Here is an 11,193-nt window from a genome sequence, read left to right as displayed (position 1 = left end):
TACAACGACTTTACGACGAAATTAGGTAAGTTAAAGCACATTTAATACACGTTTTCACCTAAATATAACGGTAACATGCTTCGTTGTAATGTCGAAATGATTACGACGTATTTCTCATTCCACGTACATTCGTCGTAAACTTACATGGATTTTACGACGAAAACTATTCGTCGTAAATTTACATGGCGTTTACGACAAAAGTTGGATTCCTCGTAATTGCGTTGTAAACACCATGTAAATTTACGACGAAATATTTTCGTCGTAAATGTTCGTTGTTATGGGCACGTTTTCTTGTAGTGGAAATTAAATAAAAAAAATCAATAATAGTATTTAAATTTAATATTTTTAATTCATTAAGGTACCTATGTAAATAAATAACGGTCTATGAGTGCGACAAGTAGGAAATAATATTATAGAGATGTATATATTTATAGTGCCCCAATTTGTTGCTTTCACATTGAAATTCGATTTGAATTTATCAATCTTGGTGAATTATGAAAAAGGTGGAATCGAGGTCAAGGGATGAAATCAGCTTCCTTCCAGATGAGATACTTGCACATATCTTGTCCTTCCTCCCCACGAAACGAGCTGCTTCCACATCAATCCTCTCCAGACGATGGAGGAACCTGTTCACACTAATGATTCGTATCTTTGCATCTCAACACCATCTCATATTTGACGATACAGATTTGCTTCATCCCGGGAAAACATATCACATGAGAGAAGTTGCTTGGAAGAATTTTAGGGCTCTCGTTGAGACCACACTGTCTCTACTACAACTACAACAACAACAAGACGGTAATCGCAATAACTCGTTAAAGAAATTGTCATTGATATATACAGATGGTATTAACCACTCTATGGCTCATACCAACCAATTGATATCGAAAGCCTTAGAACTAGGCGTCCCGGATCTTTATCTGCGTATCATGCCTTTGATTATCGGGGGAAAGGGATACCATCTCTACAAGTGTCTACCGTCTTCACAAGCAAGACACTGGTGAAGCTTACATTAGAAACAGCGCTTCGTATTGGAGATGTTCCTACAGGGAAGGTTTGTCTTCCGGTGCTAAAGAGTCTCTTCATATATACATCATCTTGGTTTCCAGATGAGTTTATCTCTGATTTCGTTGTTCGTGGTTGCCTGTACTTGAGGAATTATACATGCATCACAATTACATCGAAGGCAGTTACAGTCATACCTCAGGACCTTACGACTTCTGTCACCCAACCATCAAGAGAATAACAATGCATCGACAAAATGTTAAAGGGATACGTAGTTTGGAATTTTACACACCGAATCTTGTCTACCTAAATTGCTCTGACAGACTTGTTTGGTATAACTATATTTCTGCCAATTGCCTCGATACCCTTCTCGAAGCCCGCCTCGATCTTCTTTCGCAACAACATCCTTCTCCGTTTGAAACTCAAACTCATCCTAAACTCATCTCTTGGATATGCAATGTTCAAATCCTTCACCTCTCTTCTAACACTGTCGAGGTATTTGTATCTCTTCTTTCTCTTTCTCTTTCTTTTTCCATTCATCACCACTTTGTTTGTGTTTGTGTTTGTGTTTGTGTGTTGCAGTTTATGCTTCTAGGCTTTGATCACTGGGGTGGCAATGGTGGTTTTCCCTTGTTTGGAAATCTCGTTAAACTATCTTTCGAATGTAAAACCAAAAGGGGTTCGAAAGTTCTTTGGAGCCTGATCAAAAACTCTCCAAAGCTAGAAACTTTGATTCTCAAGGTGTGGGATATATACACATATGAATATGATCCCTCTGGTCAATTATTATAAACTTTTTTATCTGAGAATTTCACATTATGATATGCCTTTAGCTATTTTCTCTGCAGGGCTTTTGTTATATAAGAAGAAATCGCGAGAATATTAATGATGCAAATGTAGTGAAGGTGCTGGAGATTCGTGGGTACAAAGGAACTGGTAGAGAAGTGATTCAAGTGAAAAGTTTCTTGTGGGAGCTTGAGTTTCTTCAAGTAATGAAAGTACAAGTTGATGAGAAGATAGATGATGACAAGAAGTTGCAACTCACCAAAAGACGTTCTAGCTCTACCTAAACGTTCTTCCAGTTGCCAAATCCAGTTCTTGTGATCTATAAATGCAGCTATCCATAAGTCGTTTTTTCTTTGGCTTTTCTTTGGTAAGTTCTCCATTTTTGATATTTTAATAACTGGTTTGCTTGAAAAAAGACAGTTAAACTTTCTTGAACATTACTGTGAACTAAATATCTAAAGTGTGTGCACTCTGTTGACTAAAGGAGATTTTATATTTGGCTAAACATTAGATAATACTGAACAAGAGAAGAGAACATTCTACGGAAGAGAGAAAATTTTCATGTTTTATGGGTGAGTCTTCATCTCATGTTGTTCCGATTTGATTCACAAAATATGTGGATCTCTCAATAGTCAACTAAATCATCTTCATTCATATTCATGTATTATACTAACAAGCAATGGGTGGCTTATTTATTTTAATTTTTTTGAAGAAAATAAAGAAACCATAGGAGAATGGCTGGTGAGTGAGAATAGTAAATTATTCTTCATGCTTTAAATTTTACACCATTTATATATAATTTTTTTTTTACTCATTGTTCTTTTTTATTTGTTTTTTTTTTCGTGGTCAACAGTTACGATAACTTAGTTCATATGAAAACATTTGTGATCTAAATTGTTTCTTCCGTATTTCCTTCATATATTAGTTCAATTAAATTTTAGTCAATTTTGTGATGACAAAAGATATTTAATCAATTAAACCCTAATCTTATAATGAATATGATTCAAGGTCCTTAACTATTCAAAGTAAATACTTGGACGTTTAAGTCTTTAAGATAAAGGCAAAACTGATTCAAGAAAAACCAATAAACATATTATAAGGTAGGGAATTAAACTCAAAAACTCATAAAGTTTCAAAACAAGAAGTTACTGAAAGTAGAAAAAAACACAAGAGTTTTTTTAACTGAAAAAAAGAAAAGTGCTTATGACATCAAAATCGTGAATAAGCTTTATTTAAGACCTTGGCTTCTCCTTCTTTCCCTTGTAGAGAGCCATGAGTGAAACACCAGAAACCTTGACGACCTTGTACCTAACTCCCGGAATATCTCCCACAGCATGACCCTTGCGACCAAATCCAGATATCAATACCTCGTCCTGCAAACAACATAACACAAAAGATGATTCAACCTTTCACAAACTGATCATTTGTTACAAATGTTTTTTTGACTCAACTTACATTTGGTTCAAGGAGGTTCAAACAACCATCGTTGGGGACAAAAGCGATAACCTTCTTTCCGTTCTTGATAAGCTGTATTCTAGCACACTTACGGATGGCAGAGTTAGGCTGCTTAGCCTCGACTCCTCTGCATAATCGAACAGAAACTCACTCATAAAACACCAATGTCCACACTAAAACTAAATAAGCCAACACTATATATGTCCTTTCTATATAGGACTTACATTAACTCAAGGACGATTCCTTTTGCATGAGAAGACCCAGCAAAAGGCTTGTTCCATTCATTTCCTAGGTGAGACTTCTTGTAGCTCTTGTCTGACCACCTCTGTGTCTTTCGACGCGTTTTTAAGACACGCGCAGATCCCATACCCCTTGTCTTTCTGTAAGACATTTTCAACAGGTTTAGAGATCATCGAATAGAAAACCATGATCTCAAATTCATCATGAGTAAGAGCTATCATAAACCCCACACACACAAATGAGAAATTCAGGTTTAGAGACCATCGAATAGAAAACCTCAAATATCCCCCGTCATCTACTACTAGTGTTCTATAATAACACACTATATCTCAAGATTGGCTATTGTCCTTTTGCATCTACCGTAGGTATTATATAACAGACGAATATCATAGATCTCTAGAAACAAACACGCATTGCTTATATAACAATTAAAATCAGAATCCACAATATCAAAAACCGAATCATGAAAGGAAAACGTTACCCCATGTTTGAAGATGGAGGAGAATATTAACAGCAAGGAGGGCTTTTTAGCAAGAACAAATATGCAATGTATTTTAAAGATGAAAACCTAATCATAATAGAGATGTTAGTAGCCGCGATCTCTTATATATATGAGACTTTTGCAGCAAGCAATAGGAGATGGATGTACGGCTGAAAGCCCTAGCTCTCTGCCATCAGGCCCATTTTAGTTTTAAGATCCCAGTGGGTTTTAGTAACAGGCCTAATTTTAGTATAATAACTAATAAGAGAAGATTTGCTGCCGTAATGCAATACGTGAAGTCCAAAGTAATTAAATTTTTATAATTTGATTAAATACTTTTTAGAATTATAATTAGTCTCGTAGTTTTGAATTACGGATCAAAAATCTAGTCACTTTTTTTTTAAAAAGCAGAAGATATATTTGTGGTTACATACTATTGTATTATTAATTGAAAACATTCTTAAGTGATATAGCAAAAAATAACGTTTGATAAGTCAAATGTAACTCAATTTTACATAAGATTAGACTTGCAGAAATTGCTGATTTGACTTGTGATTAAATAATAAAATCTTTGATTAGAAAAAAATATATATTACTTACCAAAGCCTCAAATCTTTGAGGAACAAGACCTAGGGAGAACCTTTAAATTCACTTCTCCTCTTACTACCAATCAAAATGTCACCTAAATTAATAATAAAATAGATTAATTTTATTTAAAAAAATCTAAAATAATTGAAAAAAATAATAACACCAATTTTAATGATACTAACGCCACTAACTAAACCCTAAACTCAAATTCTAAACCCTAAACCGTAAACCTTAAACCCAAACTCAAATCCTAAACCCTAAACCCAAACCGTAAACCCTAAACCCAAACCCTATATCCAAAACCCAAATCATAGACCATAAACTCAAACCATATATCCAAACCTAATTCCTACACCCTAAACTCAAATCGTAAACCCTGAACCCAAATCCTATATCCTAAAGGTTTGGGTTAATGTTGATGTTGTTTCTTTAGGGTTTAAGATTTGGGTTTAGAATCTAGATTTGAGTTTATGATCTAGGGTTTGAGTTTAAGGTGTAGGGTTTGGGTTTAGAGTTTACGGTTTAGGTTTAGAATTTAGGATTTGGGTTTAAGATATAGGGTTTGGGTTTAGGGTTTAGAGTTTGGGTTTAGAATTTAGATTTAAGGTTTAGGGTTTAGAATTTAAGATTTAGGGTTTAGTTAGTGGCGTTAACGTCATTAAAATGAGCGTCATTATTTTTTTTTAATTATTTTAGATTTTTTTTTTTTTAAAAAAATATTTTATTATTAATCTATGTGACATTTTACTTGGTAATAAGAAAAGAGCTGAATTTAAATGTTGACCTCCGGAGTGAACCTAAGTTTTGTTTATCTTTGAGCCGGAGATTCCAAACCCAAATATGACCATAACAAGCATGCATCGATAAAGCAAAATCCATAATAGAGTTAAAGCAAATCCATTAAACCGACAAGGAGGAAAATAATTTTTAAACTCATGAAAAAAATTGTGTACACATTAAAGCTATGAAAGTCAAGTCAAAGATTAAGGCCCGGACATGAAAAAGTCCAATGGGCCTAGCTAAGCAGTGACGTATACTACTAAATTCAGACCTTCCGAGCTGTTGCTCCTATAAAAACAACATTACGCGTCCCATTTCTAATTTCTAGGGTTTTGCAACACACAATCGCCGAACGAATCCAACACCATGGGGCGAAGTAAGTCTTATCTCTTCTCCTCCTTCAAATCTTAAATCGATTTATCATTCGTACATATAGATCCTTGCATCGAACCAATCGTATCTCAGATGAACTCGCTAGGCTCTGATTAGTTAGTTTGAGATTTTGATTTGTTGTCGTTGATTGAATCAAATCTATGTAGGACCTGCGAGATGCTACCGTCAGATCAAGGGGAAGCCCTACCCGAAGTCCCGCTACTGCCGAGGTGTCCCCGACCCCAAGATCCGCATCTACGACGTCGGCATGAAGAAGAAAGGAGTCGACGAGTTCCCTTTCTGCGTCCACTTGGTCTCGTGGGAGAAGGAGAACGTCTCCAGCGAAGCCCTCGAGGCTGCTCGTATCGCCTGCAACAAGTACATGGTGAAATCGGCGGGAAAAGATGCGTTCCATTTGAGGATTAGGGTTCATCCTTTCCATGTGCTGAGGATCAACAAGATGCTTTCGTGCGCCGGGGCTGATAGGCTTCAGACTGGTATGAGAGGTGCGTTTGGTAAGGCTTTGGGGACTTGTGCTAGGGTTGCCATTGGGCAGGTGCTTTTGTCTGTGAGGTGTAAGGATAACCATGGAGCTCATGCTCAGGAGGCTCTCAGGAGGGCTAAGTTTAAGTTCCCGGGGCGTCAGAAGATCATCGTTAGCAGGAAATGGTGTGTTTTGGTTCCTTTTTCGGTTTCTTCATTCTCTGTAATGTTTAACAAGTTGTGTATACTGATGTGTTTTGATGGTTTCAGGGGTTTCACCAAGTTCAACCGTGCTGATTACACGAGGCTGAGACAGTCGAAGAGGGTTGTTCCTGATGGTGTCAACGCTAAGGTTTGTCTTTTGTTTGATTTCTTCACTACTTGGGATTTGTATGATTAATTTATTCTGATTTTATTGTGTTTTTTTTTGTGTGGCAGTTTCTGTCGAACCATGGTCCGTTGGCTAACCGTCAGCCTGGAAGTGCCTTCATATCAGCCACCAGCGATTAAGAATGAAGATGATTTGTTGTTGTCGAACTGAGAATCTAGTTTCTGCAGTTTTTTGTTTTGTTTTTGTTGTAACAGTTGAAAACATGGTTCATCGTATGATTACATTTTGTTTGGACAAATGTTTTAGGTTCAGTTTCTATACTTTAATATCTCAGCCTCTAGTTTATCTACTTTTGCTTCTCTTTTCATCACCGTTATATATTTTTTTGGTTCTTTTGATTTATATCAAATCATCAGCGCGAGGATTAGTGTATCGTTAGAAGTGATAGGAGTGATTTGAGTTTCCAAATTACAAACTCTTCTGTTTCAGTCATAAGCAATAATAACCCGGGTTTAGTGTTTATGGGTGCTGACCCTATCCACCTAGCGAATAGGTCTTTGGGTATATCTTCTCACATCTGACATTTCCATCTCACCAGCTACGTTTTCAGAGAGCAACTATAACCGGTAAGTCTCTCTTCTTAGATTTGTGTAATAGTTTTTGTTATATTAGGTGTTAGTATTATGGTAATTAGTTTTTTCGTTTTTGTTATATTAGGTGTTAGTATTATGGTAATTAGTTCTCATATGTAATGTAAGATTAGGTGTCAAAAAAATGTCTAAGGATGTTGGTTATCTGTTAAAAATATTGATTTTCTTATCAATGCTTATCAATCATCATAGTGTATGTAAATTCCTACCCTGAACTGACGATCGCCAACCAAATGATATATAATCTTTGGAAAAGTCGAGTTCAATTTTAATGCTACTCCTTGCAAGTGTTCAGATGGTGTTTAGATCAATTTAATAATTATGTAGACAATAATTTGTCAATGAAACCTCAATATGTTTTATAACTTGGATTGAAAGTAATGTGTTCCATAAATGGACCAAGTAACACTATCCCTAGAAGCTTCCGCTACATCAATCGGTATCAGAGCCAGGTTCCTTTGATTTTTCAATCGAAGACGATTGTGGATGTCATGATGAGTATTAGCATCTATCCTATCCTGGATGAAAGCTCTTTTGTTAGGAAAAAAGAGAACCATGTGATCCATCGAGAGATCTATGGAGATCCAATCTATGACGTGTAGAAGATGATATTCATGTGATTGATTTTGTCTTCAAAGAAGGATCCTTTGAAAATCGGAGCCGTGGAAAGGTAAGGCGAAATCATATTGATGAAGATTTTGTGCAGGATCTTGATAATATGATGCGTGCAAATTTTGTGCAAAAACGGATTTGTGAAGATTCAAGATATAAACAGTTCCGTGCGAAAATCGTGCAGAATCAAGTTTTTGGAAATTTTCTGAAAATTATGCGAAATTTGTGCAGATTTATGCTATTCTTAATCTAAGAATTTTATTGAAGATTCGAGAAAAAGTTTTTCTTGGAAAACGTTTTGGATTCAAAGACTACGATCAAGATTCGAAGACGAATCTTTTCCAACCCGAAGAGAATGATGCAGAGAGGATATTTAGAATAAATATCTTAATTATTTAATGTTTTATTTATTATTAGGATAATTACATGTATTGTTTTAGGGTTTTATGGTTTTCTTATATAAAGCCGTTTAGGCTTAAGTTTGTATTCAGATTATGATTTGATTAATAAAAAGAGTTTTCCTAAAGAGATTTTTATAAACCACTGAGAAGAGTATTCTCAAACCATAAAAGCTTTTGATTAAACACTGTGAAGAGTATTCACAAACCCTAGTTTCCGGATATTCTTAGAATCAACGGATCTAGTTCTATCCCTAGAAGCTTCCGTTACATCATAACCATATCACCAATGTAACATTGCATAAGAATCTTCGTATTTCGACACTTTGACGTTTATACAATAGCTGAAATGTGTTAATCTTTCAACAAAAAACTACACATTAGAAATCATAATCCTGTAAGCTAGGAGTGATGTAAAAGAGTGGATGGATAAGAACATATAACATTGATTATCTATCGGCCAAGGAATACAAAGATACACACGACAATTTCCAATATCAAAATGAAATCACCTTAATATTAAATGGCTCAATTGCAACATCGGTAGTTCTTTTGTTAGTATGGACATTAATGCAAAAGCAGGATGGATAATCAGAGATGACAATGGATATTATCGAGGGGCAGGTTAAGCAAAAGGGAAGAAGGTACATTCAATATTGGAAACTGATTTACAATCTTTAATAATAGCAATGCAACATTGTTTGGAGCATATGTTCTAGAAAGATTATTTTTTGAAATGATAGTAAAATAACAATAGATAACATTAACAAAAGATATATTGCACTTTAATGCATCTAATTGGATCTAGGAGGCATTTTGGTTGAATAATAAGTTTATGAATTAGGTTTACATGGATAGGTAGAGAAGGCAACGAAACAACAAATATATTGGCAAAACAGAACATTGATCGATCACACAGAGTTTGGCAAAACAGAACACTGGCCTATCACAAAGCAGCAAAACTATCGGAAAAAATAAACAGAGCACTGACAGAACATTGGAATAAGTAACATGTCAGCGATAGCATGCCGTGTGACAGTTCGTCAACACACTTCGTCTATGGCAGTCTAACCATGAAAAACCATTCATGAAAACTTGTCTACGACATGAATATGGTTGAGTACCTCGCAGCGAAAGCTCATCAACTCCAAACAATTGACCGATCAAAAGTCATGTCGAACTTGTCTGTTGTAAATTCATTGTTCTCGCAAAACTTTGGATTAACGATTGAGGGAACACTTACGGTTGGAGACAGGTTTAACACTCTTGTCAAAGCCCTTCAAATAGGCTCGTTTAATAAATGAGAGCTGGTAAAGAATATAAAGTCAACAAGGAAAATGGGCGCAAAAAAGAAAAACAACAATAAAAAGCAAAATACCTTAAAACAAGTAAGAAAATCTAGAAGGAAAACGAAAAGACACCACCTTCAGCCTTTATCTTATTAAATAAAGTTGAAGTATGTGCATTTTCCTGCGTCCACGTCACTCTGGAGAAGAGGAGAAATCGCGCAACGTGGCGGCATGGTAAGGCACTTTCGATTTTTCTTTTCTGCCGGGTCGCTCAATTTATTTATTGCACTGGGCTTTTATTACTTTGCGAATAAAGCCCAAATCTGAAACCCAATTTTATCACATCTGTTAGAAACTTACATAGAGTTAGGTTTACCTCTTCCATTTTCCTTTTGCGCCGCTACCTCCACGATGAAATCCCACGGAAGCTTAAAGCAACATTACGATCTACATAACGTCTACAAATCTTATCCTAAATCTGGAATCGTCTTCAAACTCATACAAACCCATCGACATGGCGACTTCTCGAGTTCGAGAACAACAAGCGACTGATCAGACGTGCAGAATAGGAAGAGGAATATCCACGCGCCGAATAGTCACATGAGAACGAGGAGAGAGAAATGATGGGATAGGAGCCAGAGCGCGAGCACAAGGGAGATGGTCGTCACGTAGTTCACTTTGAAGTAAGGGAGATCCCTCCGGATCCGATAATACGCATCAGTAAGAGATTCCGCCCTGAAATTGCCCGTTGCTGCGATAGGCTTTGGCGGATCAAAGCCGAGAGGCGAGAGAGGAAAGTGCAGAACGCCGGTGTAGGAGACGGGTTATGGTTTACGCTATGGTAAATCGATCTCTCTCTGAAGCAACCCATCCGTTTGCATCTTAACGTCATGATCTGGTGTAAACAGCCTCACCAAAGAATCTCTACCATCCACGTGGACATAGAAAGCAATTCAGCACAAGTGTAACATTAATGTTTGTGGAACGTAATCTATAAAAGGACAGATTTTGTAACACACGTATGTAAGTTCCTGGACACGTACTTTTTTTCTTGATGTTCTATATTAGTTTGGTTTCTAAGACGCTACCATAATCTTTTTATCCAGGTTTTAAAGAACCACATGATATATTTTTGAACTTATTTTATTACTGGTGACTGAGAATCGGTTTCAGTGCTTAGTTGTTTATATTTGCTTGATATGCAGGATGGATCCTATTCTAGAGGTCCAGTTGGAATCAATGTTGGGGAGATGAGTGAATCGAGGCTTATAAGAGTCTGAGAGCAGTCCACACTATACTATTCGCCAATGGTGGTGCAGATATACATATAATGAGAGTTGGTGTTTATGAAGAACAGTGGGTTGGTCCTTAAAAATTATTAAGACCAAAGGTACCAACGATCTTTGTTTTTTCATATTTTCTGTTATGTCATTGTTCTCAGTAACAACGACGCACCACTGGAGTTAAAACCTTTCCTCAAAAAGGAAACACACACAACCAGCAGAGCTAACATGATCATGGAAAGTATTTGAAGTGAGTGCAACTTCAATCTATGGAGACGAATATCAAATGGAGTTGTCAGGTTAAAGCAGAAAATCCACCTACATATGGGTATATGTGCACAGAAGCTTTAAAAATAAGGAACTTACTGAAAAGTTCAGTTCCGTTTGGAGATTAAGAAATGATAGATATGAAGATGTTTCTGTGATGTGGCTTCAATGTG

The 11,193-nt window shown here is 36.2% G+C and overlaps 3 protein-coding genes across 4 annotated transcripts; 2 read left to right on the top strand and 1 right to left on the bottom strand.

Moving 5' to 3' along the window:
* Positions 1-494: 494 nt before the first annotated feature.
* LOC106297961 (putative F-box/LRR-repeat protein At5g25860) lies at positions 495-2,075 on the top strand. The gene is made up of 4 exons (XM_013734080.1): positions 495-846; positions 954-1,054; positions 1,588-1,746; positions 1,854-2,075. Exons 1-4 carry the CDS (start codon positions 495-497, stop codon positions 2,073-2,075), a joined length of 834 nt encoding a protein of 277 aa, XP_013589534.1.
* Positions 2,076-2,861: 786 nt separating this feature from the next.
* On the bottom strand, positions 2,862-4,048 carry LOC106299446 (40S ribosomal protein S23-like). Its single transcript, XM_013735544.1, has 4 exons — positions 3,968-4,048; positions 3,471-3,626; positions 3,247-3,373; positions 2,862-3,164 (listed from the first exon to the last, which is right to left on the bottom strand). The coding sequence occupies exons 1-4, from the start codon at positions 3,970-3,972 to the stop codon at positions 3,024-3,026; spliced, it is 429 nt and encodes a 142-aa protein (XP_013590998.1). The 5' UTR covers positions 3,973-4,048; the 3' UTR covers positions 2,862-3,023.
* Positions 4,049-5,559: 1,511 nt separating this feature from the next.
* On the top strand, positions 5,560-6,883 carry LOC106296366 (60S ribosomal protein L10-3). Of its 2 annotated transcripts, XM_013732490.1 has the most exons (4): positions 5,560-5,711; positions 5,875-6,376; positions 6,461-6,542; positions 6,629-6,883. In XM_013732490.1, the coding sequence occupies exons 1-4, from the start codon at positions 5,702-5,704 to the stop codon at positions 6,698-6,700; spliced, it is 666 nt and encodes a 221-aa protein (XP_013587944.1). In that variant the 5' UTR covers positions 5,560-5,701; the 3' UTR covers positions 6,701-6,883. The 2 variants fall into 2 exon arrangements, with proteins under 2 accessions (XP_013587944.1, XP_013587943.1); XM_013732489.1 differs by having other exon boundaries at positions 5,875-6,542.
* Positions 6,884-11,193: the final 4,310 nt, after the last annotated feature.

Source organism: Brassica oleracea, chromosome C6, assembly GCF_000695525.1.
Source record: "Brassica oleracea var. oleracea cultivar TO1000 chromosome C6, BOL, whole genome shotgun sequence".
Taxonomy (NCBI): Eukaryota; Viridiplantae; Streptophyta; class Magnoliopsida; order Brassicales; family Brassicaceae; genus Brassica; species Brassica oleracea.
Note: the sequence above shows the minus strand (reverse complement) of the source record. Positions and strands in the feature narration are given on the sequence as shown.